This window comes from Scatophagus argus, chromosome 14 (genome assembly GCF_020382885.2).
Source record: "Scatophagus argus isolate fScaArg1 chromosome 14, fScaArg1.pri, whole genome shotgun sequence".
NCBI classification, from domain to species: Eukaryota; Metazoa; Chordata; class Actinopteri; family Scatophagidae; genus Scatophagus; species Scatophagus argus.
In genome coordinates this window covers 9,557,635-9,582,544 of record NC_058506.1, presented here as the reverse complement: position 1 = coordinate 9,582,544, position 24,910 = coordinate 9,557,635, and the positions used below count along the sequence as shown (strand labels likewise).

At 41.0% G+C, this 24,910-nt stretch overlaps 1 protein-coding gene across 1 annotated transcript; it reads left to right on the top strand.

The window, feature by feature from the left end:
• The first annotated feature begins 341 nt into the window (after positions 1–341).
• On the top strand, positions 342–12,963 carry adamts15a (ADAM metallopeptidase with thrombospondin type 1 motif, 15a). Its single transcript, XM_046411338.1, has 8 exons — positions 342–1,688; positions 5,886–6,018; positions 6,139–6,306; positions 8,567–8,850; positions 8,959–9,136; positions 9,236–9,408; positions 9,987–10,162; positions 10,301–12,963. The coding sequence occupies exons 1-8, from the start codon at positions 753–755 to the stop codon at positions 11,091–11,093; spliced, it is 2,841 nt and encodes a 946-aa protein (XP_046267294.1). The 5' UTR covers positions 342–752; the 3' UTR covers positions 11,094–12,963.
• Positions 12,964–24,910: the final 11,947 nt, after the last annotated feature.

Here is a 24,910-nt window from a genome sequence, read left to right as displayed (position 1 = left end):
CTCCGACGGCCCCCATACTGCAATGTTATAGTGACAGGATTCAAGAAAATAATTATAGTGACTGTCTTATTTTCTTATCTCTGTTATATCCCTAAAGCCCACTAATGCTCCATTGAAGATGCAATGTTTGTAAGTTATTAAAGAGTTCCTCTCACTTATATATTAAAAGTGTGGATGGAGTTCATAGCCTATGTCTCATGATCCAGCGTGCTCATGAGATAAAAAGAAGTCATTTTATTAGTCACATTTATGGATATGTGGCCAAAATTTTCTGCTTAAAAATGACTTGATTTCTGCAGTATATACAGTATGGAGTCAGTCTCAGCGTACAAATCCTCGCTACGTATGAGATTTGAGTATTTATCACAGCGTGGGACATGATGACAGGCCTGCTGTTCGTTCACTTTCAAGTGGCAGCAGAAAGAGCGCATCTAATAAGCACCTCCAAAGACTCCCCCCTCTGAGAAAGGGAGAGATTGGGTTTCCATATTTATACACATGACGAAAATGCATTAAGTCCACAGAAGGCAGTCGGCTCAGCACACGCAGGTGGAGAAAAGGAATGGGTCATGACCAGGAGGAGTTTGCGCTGATTGGACTTGTACGACCTGCATTGTTGTAGAATCCTGCGCACTGGATTATGCTCTTCATCCTGATCTGTGGCTCTCACCGCTTCTTCTGAGCTTGCAGATTCGATATAGTTTTGTTTTCTCTGTTAGTCATTGCATTCTTTATTGAATGCAAACTTCGTCATGTTTATCAGATCATCTTTTCTCCTCTACTTCGTGGTGTCACTCTCCAAGCTTGCTCGTTGCATGGAAAGTGAACTTTGCTTCCCGGTTAGATTGGATAACCCTAACCATGACAGGAGGGATTCTGACAATGACGTGGAAAACCTTAATGGAAAAAGTGTTCTTAAAATACGAGCTTTCCAGCAGGAATTAGTGATCGATTTACACCAGGACTCTCATTTCATTGCCCCTTCAATTTCTAACCAAGACGCATTCTGGCTCCCAAACACCGACGCAACCGCTGACCTGAGCCGGTGTTTTTACTCCGGATATGTGAATGCTGACCGCTTTTCTTATGCTGCTTTGAGCCTCTGTAAGGGTTTACAAGGTGCATTTGGCTTCCAAGGTTGGGAATATTTTATCAGCCCGGTGCAAAATGACACGAGAAGCGCAGAGAGCGCGCATATCATCCGGCGCAGAGCCAGCAACAACCTGAAGCCCAATTCAACCTCTAGATGTGCGGTGAACAGCGACATCAGTCTCCATGTTGCGCAATCGCTGGAGAAATACAAGCGACTTAAAGATTACAGCAATGCGACCGAAACGATGCTGAAGAGGATGGGCAGAGCCAAAAGGTTCGCTTCAGTCCCCAGGTACGTGGAGACGCTCGTGGTGGCAGACGAGTCCATGGTGCAATTCCATGGAGATGACCTAAAACACTACCTCTTGACACTGATGTCAGTGGCAGCGAGGCTCTACAAACACCCAAGTATTCTTAACTTCATCAGTATCGTAGTGGTGAAGATCGTGATTATATCCGAGGAGGACAAAGGACCCAAGGTGTCCGGGAACGCTGCCATGACGCTGAGAAACTTTTGCACCTGGCAAAAAAAGATGAACAAACAAACCGACAAGCATCCGGACTACTGGGACACAGCAATCCTTTTCACTAGACAGGTAAAGTATGCTTTATTTGAGGTCACATTACAGGGTCTGAGATAAGGCATGCGAATGTGGTATTTTAGTGCGCATAATTACGCACACAAATGCAAAGATCTAATTGCTTTCGATGCAAATACGTCATCTGATCTTAACATGTTCTAAATAATGATGATGTCAATGATTGATGAAGTCATAGCGTTAGCATATGAGCCATTGTGTTTGGTAAGAGATGACCTTGGTTCAACAACTGCTGTAGACTTTACATGACAGGCTTCCCCTCAACCGTTCCTGCTGTGTCGGTTAATTGGTTTGCTCCCAAAACACACTGACCAACTCTGGCGAACTCAGGGAGCAGGAACTCAGTGAAAATCCAGTCCACCACTATTATCACAGCTTTAACACTGAGGCTGGGTCACTAAGGGAATTACTTCAGCTGAACAGAGCAACAGTCTTGTTTGCTCTTCATGGAACCTCAGAGGAGAATTTTATAGACTTGGAGTACAACTCAGAGTTCTCTCTGCACTCCTAACTATTTGGCAGATGAAACAAAGTCAGAGATGAAGTCATGGCTCACATTCATAGTTCGGTGTGTAACCCACTGATCTATGATGAACTGTTGGCCTTGTGCAGTCTGGCCACTTTGATTTCATTTTGACATTGGAGACTAGGAACACAGTTGACAAATCAACCCAGCAGATCACATATTCAATAACTGAGAAAGAAGTTGTTTGGATATTGTTCAGTCTGCAGTCAACTGCAGATACAGTCACAGTCTCAAAGCCTCCATCAAAACAAGGGTGCATTACTGTAAGTATGACTACATTCCTGAAAATGCCCACTTAAGATGTAGAGGACAAGCCATAGTTGATAGATGCTTCAAGAAAACTCCATAGTCATGTTCTTTTTCTCAACTCTTTACTGAAAACTTTCTTCTTCAAATACAGGAAGAAAAATGACAACCAAACAGTCAAACATACTACACAAGTATGATATGCACAGTAATAACAGTAGGGGGACACATATCAAACAGACTAATGTGCTCTCAAGGCTTTACTTTAGGCATTACTTAAACTAATTAATTTAACAGTCAAGCATGTTGTACCTTTTAGCCAATCACAAGCCGGTGATGGCTGCAGTCCTGATTGGTCCTAATTAAGCATACTGCAATGAAACTATGGAAGTGCTTGTCCTTAGCAAATTAAATTAAACTATTTCCAAATATTTTTCTACTGATGCTAGTGTCACTAACATGACACAACACGACCAGAACAGACCTTAAATAAATGCCTGTGTTATCTGTAACTTTGTCACATGTCAGGTCCCACATTGCCCTCAGGGATGCACTACTCGGAAGTGTTTTATTTCTCTCAGTCGTTCCCATTCTTCCTCCAGCTGTGGTTTTCCAGCCCCCTACCCACCACCTAGCCTGCTCCTCATTAAACAGGCCCCTCAAGGGGTGGAAGGAGTGAAGGGGGAGTGTTATTGGAGGGGCTGGGAGATCCTATGTGCATATCAGTGTTGTCACATCCCTTCATGTTTCTACCCCACCTGCTCTCCCCAAGTCTGAAACAAGCTGCTCCAGAGGTGCAGTTCTGCACAGCTGCAGACAGCCTGCACTGCCACATCTTTACAACATATTTTTCAATCTGTCATACACTTCCTCTGTCATTCACTTTTCCTGCTGTAAGGCTCATATGTATGTACAGTATGCTCTTCCTGTTTATGTCATGATACTTCAAGGAGAGGCTATATTTTCCAGAAGAAGAATTCCATAAGCTCAGCGCGCAGTTCTGATGTTGTAAAGTCTATAGCCAGTTTAGACGATCCCATTTTTACTGTACTGGACTTGCCTACAGACAGTGAGTCATGTGGCTGTAATCTGCTATATAAAGACACTCATCCTGGGATTCTGTCACTGTCTGATTTAATGTTATATTGGACTGAATAAGTGACCTACACTGCTTTCTCCAGAGGTTTGACAAACTGCAATTTGTTGTATTTCAGAAGCAGTTGACTTTACCAGGATAGGTCAAACGAAGAAAATGTCTTGCCAGTTTCCTTAACTTGTGTGTGAAAAACAGATTCCTGCTGATGTAATTTGTTGCCTGGACTGTGCAAGAAAAGCAGAACAGTGATAAACCGGTAAATGTTGTCTTAGTGTAAGTGCACAGGGCAGCATTTAGAGTGGACAGTTAACACAAATGTGAATGCACGTCTTCATTTATCACCACTCACCACACCAAGCTCCTGTTGATGTACAACAGGGAGGAAGCCACAGCATATATGCTTGTATTGACATTTCACTTTCACTCTATGCAACAAACCATCACATTTCACCTCTATGTATCAATAAATGTAATACCGAATCCGCTGGAACAAACTGTCCTTCCTAAAGCAATACACAAAATTGTTTTGGGGTTGCTAACATCTTGCAAAACATACAAGGTGTCAACACTTTGAGAATTAAGTGCTTCCCCCACCTCACAGACTCAAGGTGCAGTAGAATAGTTTACAGCTTCAGATATCAAACAATGTGATACATTCTGCTCAGGAAATTAGCAAAGGTCAAAAAAATTCAGACACAGTTCATCTTTTGTTAATTCATGACTTGGTGACTCAGAATTGGTCAGCTTAGTCAGTGGTATTGTGTTGGTTTACCATGGCTTCAATGGGCATGTAAGGCATGTCCATTGTCTGCTGTTTACCAGCCCACTGTGTAATTTGTAGATTTTATGAAGACCAACTTGGTGTTGTCCAGAGGCAACTGCAGTTGTCTTTAAACTATAGCCAGCATGACTGTTGTGTAAAGAATGTTTATTCAGTTTATTAAGTTACACAGAAAGTTCATTGTATGTGAACAGCTAGTCTTCAAAATACCCTACTAAATCTAACTGAGCAACATAATAGTTATGAATATTGCACCCAAAACACAAACTGTAAAAAGCCAGATGGTTGTTAAATGCACTGAGATCTGTACACAAAATAAAATGGAAATATTTCTTTGCTGAGATAAGTTTAATATTGTTTTAAATTGCAGAAACACAAAAAAGATAGATGACAGATGTCAGAAGTAGGTCATAATGAAGGACAAACACGTTGACACTGCTGTTCCTTCACCCTTGTTCTTTGCTCATAAATGGCCCAAACATTCAGATGTCATCTGCACATGAACACATCTGGATTAGATTTGCACTGGTGAACAATTGTGGTTTTGTGGTTTATTCTAGGAATGATCTGTCACAGCGTTCGGGGTCATCAATTGGCATTGGTTTTTTACATGTACATTCAGTGCAGCAGAGGATTACAGGAGCGGTGTGACATTAAACCATTAACATAGTTTAGCTAGCAGACAGCCACAGGTTTTCTGTGTTCCTGGGTATGTAGAGACAGTGATTCTCATGGGCCCGGAAGACTGGCTGTGGCGCTTACTGTTGAAGTTATCAAGTGATTAGGATGCCCAAATGTATACTTGCGTAGATTAAGTTTTAAAACCTTGTGGTGTAAAAATAGGTCATCTGGAAACTCTGCTGTGGCATGGAAACGTTGTGATTGAGGACAGTTACATTACCTCATAGAAGAAGGTGTGCTCTAAACACTGTTGCCCACAAAAACTAAACTAAAAACAAACTGGGTGGTGGAAGGCCTTGCTTAATACTACTGAATCCTTTTCCAATCTCTAAAACAGTAATGACAACAAAATACGTTAAAGGATTATTCCAGCATGTTCTAACTTGGATTCATAGTTTTGACCAATATTATTGTTATTTATAACACTTTACTCAGCCAGGGAACAAAGTGACATCACTGAAAAGAAGTGAGACAGTTGCACACCAGACAGGCTTCAAATGAACTGAAAGCTTATTATAACATGTTCTGAAGAGAAAACAAAGTCCAACCACAAAACGATAAACCAGACCTTCCACTGGACATGATTGTGCACACAGGCTGTATGTGCTGTGACCATGTAATATGGATTTTTCAAGAGCCCTGATTTAAATAATTCAGCTTAACTGTTGTTCGATCACATTAAAAGATCAAATTTTCTTGCCCTGTCAGATTTTGTTTAAGCAATGTTGCCATGTTCATAGTTAGAAATAAAGGCCAAGGTTACAAGAATTGTATTGTCATGTTCTGCTGGCTTTTTCTTTGGCACTGAGCCACTCAGATGTGGGTACTCAGACGTACTAATGTGAAATGTTGTTTGGTGTTCAGGACTTGTGTGGAGCCTCTACCTGTGACACTCTTGGTATGGCGGATGTTGGCACCATGTGTGACCCCAAGAGGAGCTGCTCTGTGATTGAAGACGACGGCCTACCTTCAGCCTTCACTACAGCTCATGAGCTTGGTAAGCCCACCATCCATCATACACATTAGACCAGTTGTGTTCCCTATAGTTTGAGTACATAAACACAGTCGCAGATAAAAGTATCCACACATTCCTGACATCTGACATCTTGTTTGGCAGGACATGTGTTCAACATGCCACACGACAACGTGAAGGCTTGCGAGGACGTATTTGGGAAACTGCAGGACAACCATATGATGTCTCCCACCCTCATTCAGATTAACCGCACCAGCCCCTGGTCCCCCTGCAGTGCTGCCATTATCACTGAATTCCTGGACAGTGGCCACGGTGAGTTTCTACAATCACTGATCCATGTCTTTGACTGCAGCATTCTGGTAATGTGCTTGAAGAGGTGCAGAAGCCAATGCAAGACACAGACAGTTACTAAAGGGAAGCTCAACCAACTTTCTATTTGATTTTGTAAAGACTTTTGTGCCATCAGAACAGATTTAAATGATGTCAGCTGCCTCAAGTGATGTCACCCAAGTCAGCATTTTTATATGAAAAAGGCTTTGGGGTGCTCCTCATCTCTCCATGAGAAGAACTGGCATACTAGCATAACTACTCTTACTAGAATACGACACATGAATCTCTGCATTGTGGGTAATGCAGATGTCACTCTTCGACAAGGAAGATTCTGTTACTTTTTCTTTTAAACTTTCCAAGTCTGACAGTGTTATGGGAGAACAAATTAAAATCAGTTTAATACTCTTTCAAGGGACCTTAAGGTTGCCAACAGGGTTGGCAACAGTGGCATTGGCCTATTCATTGTATTATTCGAATAATCAGACCCTTCACGGTTCTGTTTGTCAGTGGATCAAAGTGTGATCTCAACACAGCTGTTGAAAAGGAGGACATTTTCTAGCTCTTACTAATTTTTCAAGGTTAACAGCCTCTAGATGTGCAGTTTGACTATAACTGTTTGTGTTGAATGCAAGTGAGAGCATGATCGAATTCCAGTGTCCATCTGTGATTCAAACTTGACATCTGCCTAACTTCTTACAGTATAGTACCCTGCACACTGAAAGGACTAACAAAAGCCAAAAAGAAATGTATTTGGTTGAATACAGATTGTCTGCCAAGCAGGCCAGACCACAGAACTTGGCCTTGGAGCAATGCTAAACATTTGTTTTAAAACTGCCCCCACATCTGTCCCAAATTAGAGGGCTTGTTCTGGGGAGAGTCGCCACGGCGGTTTGGACAGAGAGGTGTATCTGCCCAATGTTTCCCATGCAGGTTTTCTCCAAATAGATGAATGTTTTTGCTTCTTTCTGTGTCCATTTTAGATATGGTCAGAGAATAAAAGAGTACAAACTGGTCCAGAGCGAAACACAGAAGAACATTTTTGACTTGACAGGGAATGATTTCTCTCTAACAATGTTATAACTTGGCTTCTCTTGGCCATCTGTCATAAATCTAGACTTCAAAAAGCAGTGGGGAGAAAAAAAACACACGTTGCCACATGTTTGAGGCAGTTTTCATGCAGTTCTGCACCAAAAATCATTTCTGTACATACATACAACACCAGCTCGTGGTTTTAATGGTTGCTCTTTGGAGAGAGCGTAGGAAGAAAGAGGTGAGGTTCAGCTTATTCAGTGTAGAGTGGCTTGTTTATATACTATTGTGCTATCAGTTAATCAGTGTGTTTCTTCTGCCAAATTTGCGGCGGAATGGGAGGAAACAAATCTGTTGTGAATTCACCGCAACACGAATGGCATAATAAGCAGTTATAAGTAAGTAAATAATATAAGTAAGTAAACCCAATGTGTAAAATGTGGATGTAGAAATTCCTCATGAAGGTGAAAAGCTATGTGTGTTGAACAATAAAATCCTCCTCCTGGAAACCTTTTCATGCAGTGACATTGATCTTTCATTTTTCCAAGCACCTGCTTGTCAAACTCATCCTATTATTAGCCTGTTCCTGGAAAGGTTTCTGGGTGCCATTTATTGTAAATGGAGTCCATGCCTTTGACCTTTGCCCTGCTTGCTAGCTTTGTGTCACTTTGGTAAAGGGTGTAGAGCTTAATTTAAAGGTTTCAAGATCAAATTATTTTAGCATAACCTTATCCCTGCAAGCCATCCAACAAGGGTGGGATCAAAGACGAGAGGACGAGCTTGTGAAGTTTTAGGGAGAGTTTGAGGAGAGGATAGTGGTGGGTGGGACTGTGTGTGGAGCACTCATGCATGTTTGTGGGGATGTGTCTGTGTGTGGTATGTAGCATACACTGCATGCATCCAACTTCAAGATGTACTTTGACTTCAAAGAGCCCAAATCATAAGGGTAATGGCTGCTTACTGCCCCCAACCCACACGCAAGTGCATTTAATGAAAAGCATGTTGGAAATGTTGATGCATATATATAGAATGCACTGTTTTTCGCCAATTTTTAGTCCAGTATAATTTACTGTTGAAATGTTGGAATATCCATCTCTAATAATAAGAAATAAGTGAAATAAGTGATCACATGTAACAGGTAAAGAAAAGCCATAAAAGCGCAGATGACAGTTGGTTTCGCTTCAGTGTGACTTACTGAGTCTCCCTCCTTCAGGTGAATGTTTGCTTGACCAGCCTCAGAAGCCACTGGTCCTCCCCGATGTGCTGCCGGGAGCATCCTACAACCTTGATCGTCAGTGTGAGCTTGCGTTTGGAGAAGGCTCTAAGCCCTGTCCCTTCATGCAACCACCATGCGGCCGTCTTTGGTGCACAGGAAAATCCAATGGCCACTTGGTGTGCATGACTCGACACTTTCCTTGGGCAGATGGCACCCATTGTGGGGATGAACAGGTCTGTGACCGGGGAATCTGCTCAGGCATGCAGTCCCAAAATGTGAAGGTAAGGTTCACAAGTTTTTGATGTTAACATACACCTTAACTGTGGTGTGACTAAGAAGGTCTTTGTTGTCGTACTTTTTGAAATATGCCACTGTTCGTATATTTCCAGGTGGACGGCCGCTGGGGTAAGTGGGGCCAGTTCGGTTCCTGCTCACGCACATGTGGAGGTGGCGTCCAGCTGTCTAAAAGGGAGTGTAACAACCCAGTGCCTTCAAATGGAGGCAAATACTGCCAAGGGGTTCGGGTCAAATACCGCTCCTGTAACCTGAACCGTTGCCCTGACACAGGTACGAGTCCTTCAAAACACATAACTATATACAATGACATCTTTCCCCCCAGAGCATTCCCACCTCTCACCCTCTGTAACCTCCCTCCCCTCTGTGTAGGTAAGACGTACCGTGAGGAGCAGTGTGAGACCAGTGGCCTCAATTTCAACAGCAACCGTATCAGCCCCTCTGTGGTGTGGGTACCCAAGTACTCTGGAGTGTCTGCAGATGACAGGTGTAAACTCATCTGCAGGGCTAACGGCACTGGCTACTTCTATGTCCTGGCGCCCAAGGTAAACAGCAAATCCTCATGTATATTCTCTGGTTTGCCTGGACAAAAGAAAAGATTATTTGATTGAAGATTACACAAAAGTCTGAATAAATCAAATGTTCGATATGAGGCCAGGATAAAGGGCTCCATGTGGGTGGAAGTGAATATGTGTCAGCCAGCTGCCTCTGGTCCAAGCACAAAGAGTGAAGGAAGGAATGAAGGAGAGGAGGAGTACAGTTTAGCTCTTTCAGATAGCAGGGTGTGGAGTGAGCTTTAGCAGCAGTGAGACGGAGTTCACACTTCACTCCATCATTCTGGCTTAGGAAGAGTAGATAAGAGCACTCAGAGGACACATAGTTCTGAATCACCTAACAGCTGGATGTTTTAACTGCAGAGTCACAACTTTGAACCAAAAACGAGCTGTATTTTCCCAGCACAGTTTAGTTTTAAGAATGAACTGGAATTTGGTTTATTTTGTGTCAGCTTTAAGTCATGATACATCTTTGTTTTGGGCACATATTTGAATACAGACCAGCAGTGAGGAAAATTATAAAGCAAGGTATACTCACAGGGCTAACCTTAAACCTAACCTTACCCTAGGTTGTGGATGGGACACCATGCTCCCCAGACTCCACAGGAGTGTGTGTCCAAGGGAAGTGCATTAAGGCTGGCTGTGATGGAAAAATTGGCTCAACCAAGAAGTTTGATAAGTGTGGTATCTGCGGAGGTGATAGCAAAGGCTGCAAGAAGGTGTCGGGACTCTTCACAAAGCCTGCGTGAGTAAAACCCACATCATCATGAGATAGTCTTTAGAGAATATTCTTTACGTCATACTTTCCCCCCTAATCTTCAACATGAAAGCATTATTAACTTCACTCCAACTCTCACTGACTGTAATATGTTTTGGCATTCAGGCACGGCTACAACTTTGTGGTCATGTTACCAGAGGGCGCAGCCAACATAGACATCCGTCAGCGAGGCTACAAAGGAATGATGAGTGATGACAACTACTTGGCAGTGAAGAACAGCGAGGGCCATTACCTGCTCAATGGGAACTACATAGTGTCAGCTGGGGAGAGGGACATCATTGTGAAGAACAGCTTGCTGCGATACAGTGGCACAACTGGCCTCTCGGAGACCCTGCAGTCTGTGAAGCCCTTAGGAGAAGCTTTGACTGTGGAGGTGCTGTGTGCTGGCCAGATGACACCTCCTCGCATCCGCTACTCCTTCTACCTCGCCCGTCAGACCAAGGAAGACAAGGCTCTCAAAAAGGACAGCCGTGCAAACTCCCATAATAGTGTCCTGGCTGAGGACAGCGTGAAGGAGAAGGGAGGTGACACCCTGAAGAAGTCTTATAACAAGGAGGATCCTGCTCATGGGAAGTGGATATCTGCAGTTTGGGACAAGTGCTCAGTTACCTGCGGAAGCGGCATCCAGAGGAGGATGGTGCAGTGTCTGAGAGCAGATGGAAAGCCAGGGATGGACTGTGATCCTTCACAAAGACCCCCAGCCACCAGGGTTTGTGGAGATCCATGTCCTGAGTGGCATATCGGGCAGTGGTCGCCTTGCTCCCGAACCTGTGGGAAGGGTTTCAAGAGAAGACCAGTGCACTGCAAAACCGAAACTGGGCATCTGCTCCCAAGGGACCACTGCCTTGGCTTAAGGAAGCCACAGGAGCTGGACTTCTGTAACCCAAGGCATTGCTAGTGTCCAAAACCTATATATCACAAATCTGTTATGTTTTAGATGGACCGAACTGAATAAATTTGCAAGTATCGCACACAGTGTGTCTGTCAGGTGCAGATTTTTACACCTGTATCATTGGACACTTGCTTGGAAGAACAACAAGAATATTGGGATGAGAGTGAAACTCACAGGATGAATGCTGGAAGATATTTTTCACTGCCATCACTCTGACTTCCAAGGACATTATTCAGGTCCAAAATAATACAATAGTCAAATAAAATTAAGTCAAATGTCTGTCAGAATGCCCTCTTGCCGCAATTAATCTAGTTTACCTTATGAGCCTGGAACCCATTTCATGTCATAATATTTCAGCTGTGCATTTTTCAAAGTGTAAGCCTAACAAATAGATCAGAAAAGCCTTCTGGTTGTCCAAAGAATGGGTTGTGGGGCATATATATTTTTTTACATTCTGAACTAAAATGTACTGCCTGTGTGCACATAGAGAAGGACAATCCATCTGACAATTAATGCAATAGAATTTTTAACTCAAATTTTCACTTCTCACTCACATCTGCTAAAACTTTCCCCAAAACAGACAATAACGACGCAGCCAGCTTCGCAGCCACCATTTCTTCCTGTGATACTAGAAAGAAATCACCTGTGCTGACGATACTGATTTTCTGCAGACCTCACTCAGCACCAGTCTTGGAAACAGTTTAAACTAGCATCTGAAGTCACTCTGGTGGCTGTCATGACAGATCCGACTAAACAATGCAGGGCCAGTGGTTTTGGTTCCTGTCAGCTGCTATGGCCGCCAGCTCAGTGATTTCATCACTTCACCCAACTTTGCACTGCTCATCTGAGATATGGACTCAGGCTGATATCACACATGCACATGCAGACACACACACACACACACATAGACATAGACAGAGAGAGAGAGTCTTGTTTCCATCACTTTTGGGGACATTACATAGACTTTCATTCCTTTCCTGGACGCTTAACCACCACCTAACCATAACAATAAACATAACTTGCCTAACCCTAACCCTTACCTTAATCTAACCCGAATCTCAACCACACCTTAAAGCAAGTCTTCACCTTAATATTTAATGATTTATGTTGTGGGGACTTGCATTTTGTCCCCATAAGTAAGGCGGGTCCTCACAATGTGACTGTGTAAACATATTTTGTTATCACAACTACAGGAATGCGCACACACACACACACACACACACACACGTGCACACATACACGCACACCACGCGCACACACATACACACATATATTCACACACATGCTCTGTTAAATTCCTGTATCCTGTTTGCAGCATGTTTGATTGCTTATTTAATTTTTTTTATCATTTGACTAAAACTTCTCAGTTCATAGTGTTCATCCATGTTAAGTCATGCCTGTCTGGCACAGTTACCACAGATAGTTTATTATCAATGAAACAACAAAGCAGAGAGGGGAAAAAAATCTGGCAAGCCCTCTGTTATGCTGTACAAAATGTGTGTTTTCCAGGATCTCCTTGTTCATGGCCCCGCAGTCTGAGCCAAGCTGTTCTTTCTACACACTCCATGAAATTCTGTAATCCATTATATTCTTGTTTTGTTTCTTAAAGGGGCCACATTGTCCAACTGCAGCATGGATCCTGTGTTTGTTGGATTATCATTTTTATTTTTTGTTTTAATCAGCTTTTGCACTTTGTACAGCAAAAGAACCCTATGACATTTGATACATGGGCTGTATTGTATACTATGTATACCTTAATTCAGCTCTCTGCAAAAAATAATGTAAATACTTTTTTAATCTCTTTTTTTTTTACACAGTCATTTGTAATTGTCTTTGACTCTGGTATATTTATTCCAAAAATAAAGCCATTTAGAAACAAGTATAAGTAATATTGTGTTTATTCTCTGATCTGCAATGATTAAGGTCAATATGAAGGCCTGGTCACAGCAGTATTTGAAACAACAAGATTTTTACTTGTGAATTCTCTTCTTTAACAAGAAGCCAACCTAACAGTTGTGACATTTGAGGAAGCGATGAGTCATTGCAGGCCTATCTTATTAGCTGTGTTACATCATTCACTTTTACTTAACCTCTTGTGTTGGAATAAAAAGTGTTCCAAGTAAAGAGCCATGGTTTACAAAGAATCATGATCCAGTTGTCCCTTTAGCTCCAAAGCTAAGCTACTGAGCTCACTGGCTTGCTAAGTGACTTGGCGAGCTCATCAGTCCAGAGAACCATTTTTCCCCTCTTCATTAACTTTTTTATTTAATAGAATGTAGTCCTTAACCAACCATTCCAGCCAAAAATTTACTACTGCACCACGTTTCTCTGTAATGATTGTAATCAAAATATGCACCAGAGGCCTTTTGAATGAGAGGAAAAACATCTCCAAAACCTAAAGCAAGTCCAGCAGCATTAATAAACTTCTTGATAATAGCAATTTTCATCTGACTGCTCAGAGATGTCTGAACCTTCTAACAAAGTCACATTTGTACCCTAGAAACTTTGAGCATGTTTTTTCCCAAAAATGTTTACCACTGCCAGAGGGAGAAAAATGACAGAACCCATGCTGAGAAAACTCATGCATGTAGAATCAGTCAGCATCAAACATTAAACAAAAACAAGACAAGCAGAAGACAAACTGTGGACTGCAAAACATGTGCCAATACATAAGCAGACATTCTCTGCCTCCTTTGTGTAAAATATCAAAATTAATTACCAGCTGTCACATCTGCAGCTACAGTAAAAGAATGCTTTATAGCAGTTCACTGTAGCCTATAAACTCTACTTTGCCATGCATTTGTTTCACAGTCAACATCTCAGCCATGCAACTACAGCTATTTTCCGCTGGTTGACGTGGACTCATTCTGCCTTGTCTGTGTCTGTGACAGTCCAAGAATGCAGCTGTGTGTGAGAAGGTGGAAATTTTGAATTGTGCAATTCTGAACGTGATGACTTATGTGTGTCTGTGGACTCAGAGGAAAAAAGGTCAGAGTCTAGCATGGGAGGTCCTGTGTCAGACAGTATTTTAACTTTTTGGGAAGGAAGCGATGTGTCAAAAAAGGCTGAATTGTCTGACCTACATAAGAGCGGATAGAGGAGAACCTGGAGTAGAGCCAATGGAAATATTTATTTGTTCCCCTGGTTGCTTCTTGCCTGGGTGTATAGTCATATCTAGTTGCAGGTTTGAAGGCATTAATTGAGCCAGACTCCTTATCAGAAAGAATGTTTGGCTTCACCAGCTTTTCACAAGTAAATTTTTGGATTCTGAAAAATAAATCTTCCAAAACAAAGGGAGGTCCATGTTTTATGAACATAATACAAAGGATTAATGATGTCTGAGTGCAAAAGTCAGAGTGTGCAGTTTATATAATACACATTTCCATTAGAGTGACACAAAAACAGAGAATCTGCAACATGAATTCTCCAGTGCAGAAAGAGGAGGGAGGGATGACGGACAGACAGATTGTCACATCGCTGGAATTCATATGTTGAGTCCCAGGCTTTGGAAGTTGGAAATAATACTAATTCATTTCAATTTGGGCATTACAGGTACTTTGCTCATCATTTTTAACAGTAATAATAGTAACATACTTTCTTCATTTTGGTTTTATCTTCAAATAAAGTTATTTAGATAGTCTGGTTGAACTGGTGCTTTGTTTACAACCCACTTGATGCTTTAACTGCTTGTGTTTCTCTGTCCACTCACCTTTTATTTTGATGTTGCGGCATTCTCAGATAAGATAGCAGAACAACACAAAACCAAGAGAAAACTGCCAGAATTAAATACATTTTTAAATGACCCAAAGACACTATGTTAATTAAATATATGCCCACTCTGCCTGCCATAGAACAAGATACAACAAAAAGATTAACCTGATCCATCTTCATTCATTTCCTTGAATCTCAGCTTAGCCACCCATGTAAGTGACCGATTAAACTCAGCAAGCTAAAAGTGCAACAACTTAAGTCTGTATACTGACTGAGAAACAGCCTGACATGCAGGTGGTTTCCTGCTCCAGAGTCAGCTGAAAGGGGCCATGTCATCTCGGCAGCTCCCCAACTCTTCAAAATGTGGGGTTTCAGCTCCTCTTCCTGTTGCCCAGCCTTGGTGGCTTAACGGCTAGCATGAAAATTCACACACAACAAGAGGTCACCATGCAGATCTCTAGTTGTAGACTCCACACTGGTATCTGAAACATGCCCAACATGCTGTACCATATGACTGTATGTGCTGTAGCCTCACACTCAGGCTAATTCAAGCAAGTACCCATCAGCAGTCACTGTCAACAGCATCATTTCGTTATTTAACACACTCACTGTGAATATTTATTTTTCTTATGTGCCTCAAATGTCATTGGGTAAGTGTTGGCTATATACATGTTTGTTGCTAGTTTTTTTACTTATCATAATTTAAATGACACAACCTGCATCTTCCTCCTTTCAAAATTTGTACTTATCTGTAATTATCACAAACATAGTTGGAACTAAACATGGATTATGGTGATAGTTCATTTATAACTAATATTTATTGACATCAAATAACGTAGAAGAGCTTGTACAGTAGTTTTTATGTTAAAGTATGATTGATTCTTTCCCCCAAAAGGATGCTTGGAGCTTGATGACTTCCCATAATACATAGTGGGTAGCTTTGCCCAGTTATTTGTGATAGTCTCTCCAGCATCATTGCATTTACTGTTCTTTTTTTTTTTTTAAACACAGCTCCACATGCTTTGCTCCCTTTTTAGTTTCCATACCAAGGCTTACCCCTAATTAGTGAAATCATTCTAAACTGGTGAAGGCCTGAGCGCTCTGTAAGTAATTAGGGTGAGGACCCAGTAACAAATTTTCTATGTGGTGTCTTCTGTCTGATCAACAGCAGATTTTTGCTTTTGCAGCTACTGCTGAGTCAGATGAACTGCACACCACAGACCGTTTTAAAGATATACACTCACAAAGGAGTGCTTTGTACACAGGCCATGGGATTCTGAATGTGATCCCCAATGAGCAGCCTTATTAATGTGCATCTCTGAGGAGGTCTGCTGACTGCAGCAGGAACGGGATCTGTCTGTAAACAATACTGATGACAGATGCACAGCTGACCTGTGCTCACAGAAAACTATTCTAGTGATTCAGCTGAGTGCGGCTGAGTTAACTGCATACCACCTTTTTGACACATTCAGGTTTATTGTGTGGTTCTGGCTTTGCTTGCCAGCAAACACTGAACACAACATTGTGTAGTTCTCTGCTGCCCTGCTCAAGTGAGCAAAAACAGAGAAATGAGATGGCTCACCAAAAGTCATTTCCTGTATCTGTGTCACATGGGTTTCGCCACTGCCCGCCCCTTTAGGAGACCACGTCTATTCATTCCAATGGGATTATGGCAGATTCTTTCGCCCCGCTCTCACAAAAGTAAATAGTGAACCATTTTTTCACAAACCACATATCGTGTCAACATTCTGATGCTAAAATGGCATTTTTCAGAGAGACAAATCAGATGAAAATTAACTTTTGTCTCTGTCTTAACAACATGCTCTCATGAGATCTGGAGATGTGGAAATCTGCAGATCTGGAGCAGGAGCAAACATAGTAAGAAGCCAGCAGATAAAAACGGGCAACAAAACAGTGTGCAAATATTAGATTTTTGACTGTATCTGGGTTGTACTGTTTTGACTTTGGGGATGGGGCAATCCTTGTAATCGGTCGTCGTTGGATATAGAGGATCTTTGACCAAAGCCGAGAATATTGATACCGCGCTCGCTAAATATGAAGCTGCCGGCAGCTAATCACAAAGACAGGATACAGAAGCACAGCAGCACACCAGATGTCTGCACATCACTGTGCCCTGAGAATTAATGTCTCAGTCCGGGATACGTCTGTTTGATGCAAACATTCATACACTGGTCATATGGAAACTTCGCAGTAACACTTTCCAACAGCACTGCTGATACAGAACTACAGCCACAGATGACTCGGATAACACAGTGTGATTGCAGCACTGTGGCTCCACTCCAAGCCTAACAAAGTTTGGTCCCCTGTCACTGTAACACTCACCTTTGACTTTGCCTGAGGGGAAACATGTATGAGGATAACTGGGACAGAAAGGGTAACACACATTAGAAAATCTGCCCTACTTTTCCTCATTTTCATCTGCTTTGTGTATTACAAAATTAATGTACAAAGGTGAACATTTTTTGGGCCCAATCAGAATGTCTGGTTTATAATAGCTCTTTGAAAAAAATAACTCAAACAAAAACTGATAAGAAAGGACAGAAAATGGTCAGCTGCAGGGAGTATTTTGAAGATCTGCGGAGAGATAAAGCCCTGACTTCAGTGCGAGCCTGTTTGTGTGGCTTGTCTTTGTGAGGATAGGGTCACTGAGGACATTCCTTTGGTTGGAGCTTAATATTTACTACATTTCAGAGCATTTAAGAGGAGTAATAACCACTTTCCAAGCTCCAGCATTTAGTGTCAGTGCTCTGAATGCAAAGCTTTGATAAGAGGTTCCTCAGTGGAGATGTTTTAGACTGTTCATTAGAGATTAGGCTGCTGCATGTACAGGCACCAGGCACTGCAGAAAGCAAGAATCTCTTCCTTGTTTGCAATGGGAAAGAACAGCCCTGTTTCCTTTGTTGGTAAAACTGGCATTATAAAGAAAGAGCTTCTGGCTGGCATTTTACATAATCTACAGTGGTATCAGTATCAAGCCAATAGTGGTACAGGCCTCTTTCAGCTTCAGCAGAGATGTGGACTTAAGGTGTGTGCTTATTTGAGTGTGCTGAGTGACAACAGCATCCATTTGTATTTGATGGAGGAGAAAACAAACAGTGTTAGAGACGCGAGACTTTTGGTTGTGTGCAAAACAGTTTCTTTTAGCTGAAAGGTTAGTGCAATGCTCTCAGTTCCTGTGCAATAATTATTTTTGGCTCCTCTCCTGTTCATGTCAGGACCCCCAGGCTAGAAACCGCTGCAGGAAGGAAAATCTGTCTGTTTTCTGATGTTGTACAGTAATTCCTAAACTTCTCACAAAAGCTTTTACTGCAAAACCTCCCCAAGAAATGTTGACTTTCAATAGCAGCTGAACAGAAAATGAATACATCCATTAAACATTTAGCAGTATTTCTGTTGAAAATAAACCCAGAGTAGATTATGTCGTGTTGATATTATTAATGCTGTGGAAATTTTCATTGTGCAGATTGAACAAAGTGAGCCACAAACACTGTTCACTTTGAGTTCTTTCTCTTTCCCTCAGGTTTTGTCAGGGACAGGTCTTTATTTGGTCAAAAAGCTTTGACGCTGCACAGTTTTTATTGGAGAAAGCATACGGCAGTCAATGAAAAAACAACACAAGCTTTGCTGGAGTAAATGTAGAAACATCTTTGTAACTGTGACAACGTTGCCAAGACGTTAAAAGAACCTACCAGGGTCATAAAATGGACTAGCTGACTTGTTAATGTGTTAGTTGACTTGTTAATTTGATTGCAACTGCCATCATCAGTTCTCCATATGAACCTGAACTACTGAAAAAGAACTGAAGTGTCTGCAGCAGTTTAATCACAGCAACACGTGTACGATTGGAACACTGAAACATGACCATTTATGGTTTCTTTTCTTGTTGTTTCAGTTTAAGTGGAGTCATAGGAGTTTAAATGTATTGCAAGATGTGTGTTTAATGTAGTTCTGCTGCACTGGGAGCTAATAGATGAGTTCAGTTTAGTTTCATCCACTCAAGCCAAGGAAGGAATGTAAGTTATTTGTCTTAGTACAAAATATGCTGATATTCGAACAATTAAAAACTTGAAAGCGAGATCATAAGCAACATTGCATATGCTGAAACACAGCACAAAAGTTCTGTAGTGCAGCCAAATGAGCATCACCTCAGACCAGCTGTATGAGAAATAATTCAATGTTTCGTTTGAGTTGCTCATCTAAAGGCACACCATCAGGCCCATATCTGAGGTTTCATATTCCATTTACTCTAATCAAGAGTTTTTTAAGGTCTCAGAATGAAGAGAGAGCGAGAGAGAGATTAAGCAGAACCATGTGTGTCTTCATGAGAGAGAATATGGACCCAAAAATGGGGGGCTTATTTTAGAGTTCTGCCATTTATTCTTCACACTGTAATTTGGATCACAGATACAAACCCATGCAAATGAAAAATATGGCAGCAATCATGGAGTTGTGATCAAAGTCACAGAGTGTATACAGAACACTGGAAGAACAGGACACATGCTGGCTGCTTTGGCCGCTCATAATCTTACTCATGAATGTTTTGGGTGGTCCGGCTGCTTTGGGTCCTTTGTTTAACCTGAACTCAGAACAACTTTGACTGTCCTGTAATGTGCCCAGGAATGGTCCAGCGGTGACTGGCCAGAATCATGACAAAGAATTACCTTTTTGAAAATGAATGCAATCTGTAATTCATCAGGAGAAAAAAAAAGTATTGCATATGCATAACGTATTCAGGTGAAAGTTGCAACAGTGTAGACTAAACTCACCCCCTCTGTGGCTGGCTGTGCCCCCTGGTTTCAACATGTAATGCTAATGATGCTAGCGAGCCATTTTAGGGAAACAACAAAGTTTTTCCTATAATGTAACAACTTCCTGGCGGAGACAAATAATCTGCTGAATTTCAACCCGTCAAGCTATGCCTTTAACACTGGCCCAGAAGAGAAGTCCTGTTGCCTGCAGTTGTGTTTGGACTCAGGCCACATCAGTCTGGCCCAGCGAGTCCCCAATGACTGAGTTCTTTTTTCACTGGTTAAGCATCTTGAAGAGAGAAGTGAGAGGATGAAGTCATATGACACTAAAAACCTATAAAACTGTGTTTAGCAGGAGTAAGGCCATTTTTTTTCCTACTGTATCTCCAAATTAAAACGTGGACTACAATATGCCACAGACAACGTGGCATTACAAAAGTTCATGCCCAAACCCTAAGTCTCTAATCCCTAAATGAGCAGCTGAGAGCTCTAATCATAAGTCATGATTTATGAACAAGAGCAACCAGAATCCCACTAATCCAAACCTGCTGTGGGCAAAACACTAAAACACGCCTGGAAAATGCATCAGATCTGTTAAAAGACACATAAGCTCATATGTTGTAGAGCGGATAATATACTCATGTAAGTGGGTGCAGATGCAAAGTCATGTTCTGTTTAGCGAGATAATAAGCAGAAAGTAATGCAAGCTTATTCCAACATTGATATATGGTCATAAAGTTGTTCATGGGAACAAAGATTTTTTACACTCATAATTTTTCTTTGACTTAAGCTAACGTTTGTGACCAACACAAACCTGACATTCAGGTCAAAATGACATGCAGATGTGCAAGTTTTTACCACAAAAGCTACACAGAATCCTGTAAAAACAATAGAACAAAAAAACAAAAAACAAAACAAAACAAAAAAACAAAACAAACTGAAGGAGCACATGCAACAGCACAACGTGAAGGAGCAGCAGAACTTATCCTTCCTGTTGGCTTCTCCATATCAGCATGGGGTGAACTGGAATTCATGTCAAAAAAGCAATACGGGTGAAGTGATTAATCGTGGTAGGGGATAGCAAATGTCCCTGCTGCTCTCTTTTATGTTCTGCCAAAGTGTATGGCAAGTGTCATCGTGTTTCCAGGTTTGTTTCTTTTTTTTTGTTTTTGTTTTTTTTTTGATCAGGCTTCAGTCGCATCAATAAAAAAAGAAAAAATAAATAAAATCAATCAAGCTCTCAAGCTTTCTATATGGGGACCACATCAAAGGGTGCCGGAACTATTGCAATATAAAAATAAAATAGATTTGAAAAAAAATAGTTATTTTCTAGCCACAAACATGCCATGACTTCTAGAAGAGTGAAAACCAGATACTAGACTAAGATAAATTATTTTCAGGTGCACTTCTGTTTTTTGGTTGTCTGATTTATCAAACCAGCCTCAGATCATCATTCTCCAGCTGTGAAACTCAAAGACCAACATGAGTTATGATTGATATCATGATGAATAATGTCTGTTTTTCTTTCTAAGGTAGATATTTAACTGAAGGCGACCAACAACTGTGTCATGGCCGAGTGCCAGAAGGCTTGAGATTTTAAACAACCTGTAAAAGTTCATTTCCAGGGGTACAGAGAGGAGAGTGTACACAAGCTTTACATTCATAAAAAAATGTGTTTCAAATACTGAAACTTTGGTTTATAGTGTCATTTTAGGACAAAGTGTAGAGTTTTTAAGATGCAAAAAACCTTTATTACAAGTTAGAAAAAACACTGTGTAATATGAGGTTAAATGGTACACCTCTTAAAATACTATTATGATGTTGCACACAGTGTGGTAGCGATAACTCTGTAAATCCTGAGTGACTTTGAGAGTCTGTGGTCAGGTGATAAATGCTTTCTTGTTGAACAGAACCTTTAAGACTTCAAGTCTTCAGCTATGCTAGCAACTCTGTGAGGCTGCAACATTACTATGATTTGAGCTAAATGTTAACATCTGCATGCTAGCATGTTCATAATGATAGTGTGATAGTGTGAATGTTTATCTTTGCCATATCCACCATTTTAGTCCACTGTGTTAGCAGGTAATTAACAAGGCTGAGGGTGATGGGAATGTCATTAGTTTTGAGCGAGTAGACTTTAAGTATTTAGTCATAAACCAAAGTATGGGACAAATTGAAAATTTTATGTGATGGTGGCGCTTCATAAAGAGTCTGTGGCTCACCACCAAGTGATTACAGTTCATCTTGAGGGGGACTTAAATGTCAGCACCAAATTTCACAGCAACTTATCAAATAGTTGTCGAGACACTTCACTCTAAACCACAAATTTGAGCCTCAGGGGCTTGGAGAAAAGGCAGGGGATCACCAAGGTCATTAGGATTCATCATGGTTAACATTAATATGTGCACAACTTTGTGTACCAAACCACCCAATAGACTAGTTGCTAAGATATTTCAGTCTGGGCCAAAATGGAGGATTGACCGACAGACAGACTGATGTTGCCACCTCTAGAGCCAGGCCAGTAACAGGGTTAACAACCTGGCAAAAAGAAAAGAAACCCACACTGGCTGCTAATGGTACAGTCCTATCTGAGACATACAAAGGGTTATCATGACTGATCCGAAAGTAAACTGAAAAACTGTGGTCATGAAGTCGGAATTCCTCAGAGGTTGCAGTTTTAGAGTTTGTGCTGTAAAGCAAATGTTTCCATTGTAGCTAATTATTGAATCTTTCCAGGCAAAACACTAAAGCCACACTGGAGCCATCAATATATTTATGGTTAATAAAAAACAAAATAGAATAAGACAGCATGTGGTAATGATAGCCCCTATTTTATTTTCCTTACTGCACAACTTATTTAATAAACTGTCCAACAGCCACTTTAGCGAGGGAAACCTGTGGTTTCTGAAGGTAATCACTGCTCTATGTAATTTTATGTAATGTTTTTACTGAGGCCCAGGAGCTCAAAAGCCACTTGAATGCTGCCTTTGCACATTTGTTGAGAGTAATTAAATCAAGGCCTGTTATAATGAGTTTTGAAATTATTAACATTTGAGCATTGGTCTTTGGCTAATGAAGAATTCTTTGGTTGACATGAATTCAGTCAACTCAACAGCAAATTTCAGAATAGAATTAAAAACTCTTCCCTTTACACATAAAGGCCTTAATGGTCAGGCACCATCATATCTTGACGAGCTCATAGTACCCCATCCCACTAGAACTCTATGCTCCAAGGATAATATCCAAAAGTAGAACTGGAACCAGAGCCCTTAGTTATCAAGCTCCTCTCTTGTGGAACCATCTTCCCGTTTCAGTCCAGGGAGACAAACACCCTATCTACATTAAAGGGTAGACTTCTTCATTTGATAAAGCTCATAGTTAGGGCTGTCCTAGATCCTAGTTATGCTGCTAGAGGCTTCGGCTGCCTTATTATTATAATTATTGTTATATGCAGTTACTGTACACACATCTCCTCTCTCTCTAGCTCTCTTTCTCTCTCTCTCTCTCAACCCCACCATACCTGGGTTCTGCTCCAAGGTTTCTGCCTTCTAAAAGGCATAATTTGGAAAGAGTCATGAGACAGCTTTTGCTGTGATTTGGTGCTATATAAGTACATGAAATTGAACTGAATTGAATTAAAGAGTGGAGGTGGAGTTTTCCAAAAGTCAAACGTCAAAAAGTCAAAAGTTTAATAATGAAGCGCTTGTTGCTCTGTGACACTGTGATTTAAACAAAAAGACACACACAAAAAATAAACAAGAGCAAGAGACAAAGGCTCCAAGAAAATGAATATCTCACACTGTAACTTAGTTATCAGATACATGATATGTCTTTAGTCTGGCAGGGACATCAGTCAGCTGGGTTATTTATGGAAATTAAAATTGAATGAAATCCCATAGCTATAACAAGCTCTACCTTTAATGTTGTGGACAGAATCACAATCTCAGAGGGTCAGGAGGCGGACTGATGAGAAAAATAAATCAAGACCCCAAATTTTCTTAAGATAGTTGCAAGATGACAACCTTCCTATTATTCTATTACTTTACAGTCAAAACAACACCAAGTAATGTTGTGTCAGTCGCTCCCACGTGTTGATGAGGTCGTAAAAGAGGTCCAGAAGAATAACACCAACTGAACACACGCCCAAAAATACATTATGAACCTAATGCTCAAAGGGCTGCCATGAACAGACTGCCAAATGCATCACCAAACCAAGCACAAAAGAATGAGACTGTATAACTGATGTTTCTACCATGTTTTCCAACTGGCACACTTGCAGAATTAGGAGACCCGAAGGGCTTTTGTGGTTTAATAAGAAAGTAAGAATAAAGCTATGATCTATGTTGCGCTGATTTGAAAAATGTGAGTGATTAAGTGATTAAATTGGGATACTGGAAACAAACTGCAGCTATGCATTTATGACAGGATTGATTATGATATATGAAAGGTTGAAACAATGCAACAGGGTAGTAGCAGACTGGTTTTAGTCAGACACAGAAAATGCAGAATCATGCAGGTGACCAGGATTGAGCAGTATTGCGGGATGACTGTGAAGTTGAAGCTGAAAGTTTGACCAGATTAAGTAAGGGATCACTAAAGGTATCACAAATCACTACGTGAGAACCACGAATGTCTGTACCAAAGCTCCTGGTAGTGCACCCAGTATCTGCTGAGACATTTCACGCCAAATCAGAAATGTCAACCTTATGGCAGTGCCCTAGAGAGGAAAAGTCAGTAGAATTGATCCTCTGGGGACTGTGAATGTCTGTGCCAAATTCCTTGGCAATCCATCAAATCTGCCACTGCCACGGCTGAAAACATCACCCAAACCCATGCTTTTAGAGATTATTATGATTGGTATACAGAACTCAAACCCAAAATGTTTTCCTATCCCAAAATAACTCTCCATATTTCGTGAAGACAGATCTGTGATTTAGTAGGTCAGGCAGTGCAAAACAATCATCAGATGGCTGGTTTTTAGAAATGGCCCTTTTTAAAGACAGTTTGATCTACAATATGCATTTGAAGTGCAAAAACCATTTAATTTATACCACCGAAACCAGTGACAAATCTTATGAAGGTTCTTCTTTTATTGTAATATTCTTTGTTTTATTTTTGTGTCAACACAATGGTTTTTAGTGTGGCGTTTGCTATTACCCCAGGGCAACATTCTTGGTTGTTTACTGATGAAAAACCACATTTTTTTTTTTTTTTTTGTTCTCAGAGAACATACATTCCCACAAATCATCTATGGTGACTCACTTGGGAGTGTGTGTTCACATTCATGCATAGAACATCCGTAGGCAAAAAGGAAGTTGAACTGGTCGAAATGTAGAAATCAGA

Excerpts from the sequence above, each read along its gene's own strand:
- adamts15a (XM_046411338.1), top strand. The coding sequence starts at position 753 with ATGTTTATCAGATCATCTTTTCTCCTCTACTTCGTGGTGTCACTCTCC. Across the intron at positions 1,689-5,885 it reads CAATCCTTTTCACTAGACAG|GACTTGTGTGGAGCCTCTAC; the intron begins GTAAAGTATGCT and ends TTTGGTGTTCAG. Across the intron at positions 6,307-8,566 it reads ATTCCTGGACAGTGGCCACG|GTGAATGTTTGCTTGACCAG; the intron begins GTGAGTTTCTAC and ends TCCCTCCTTCAG.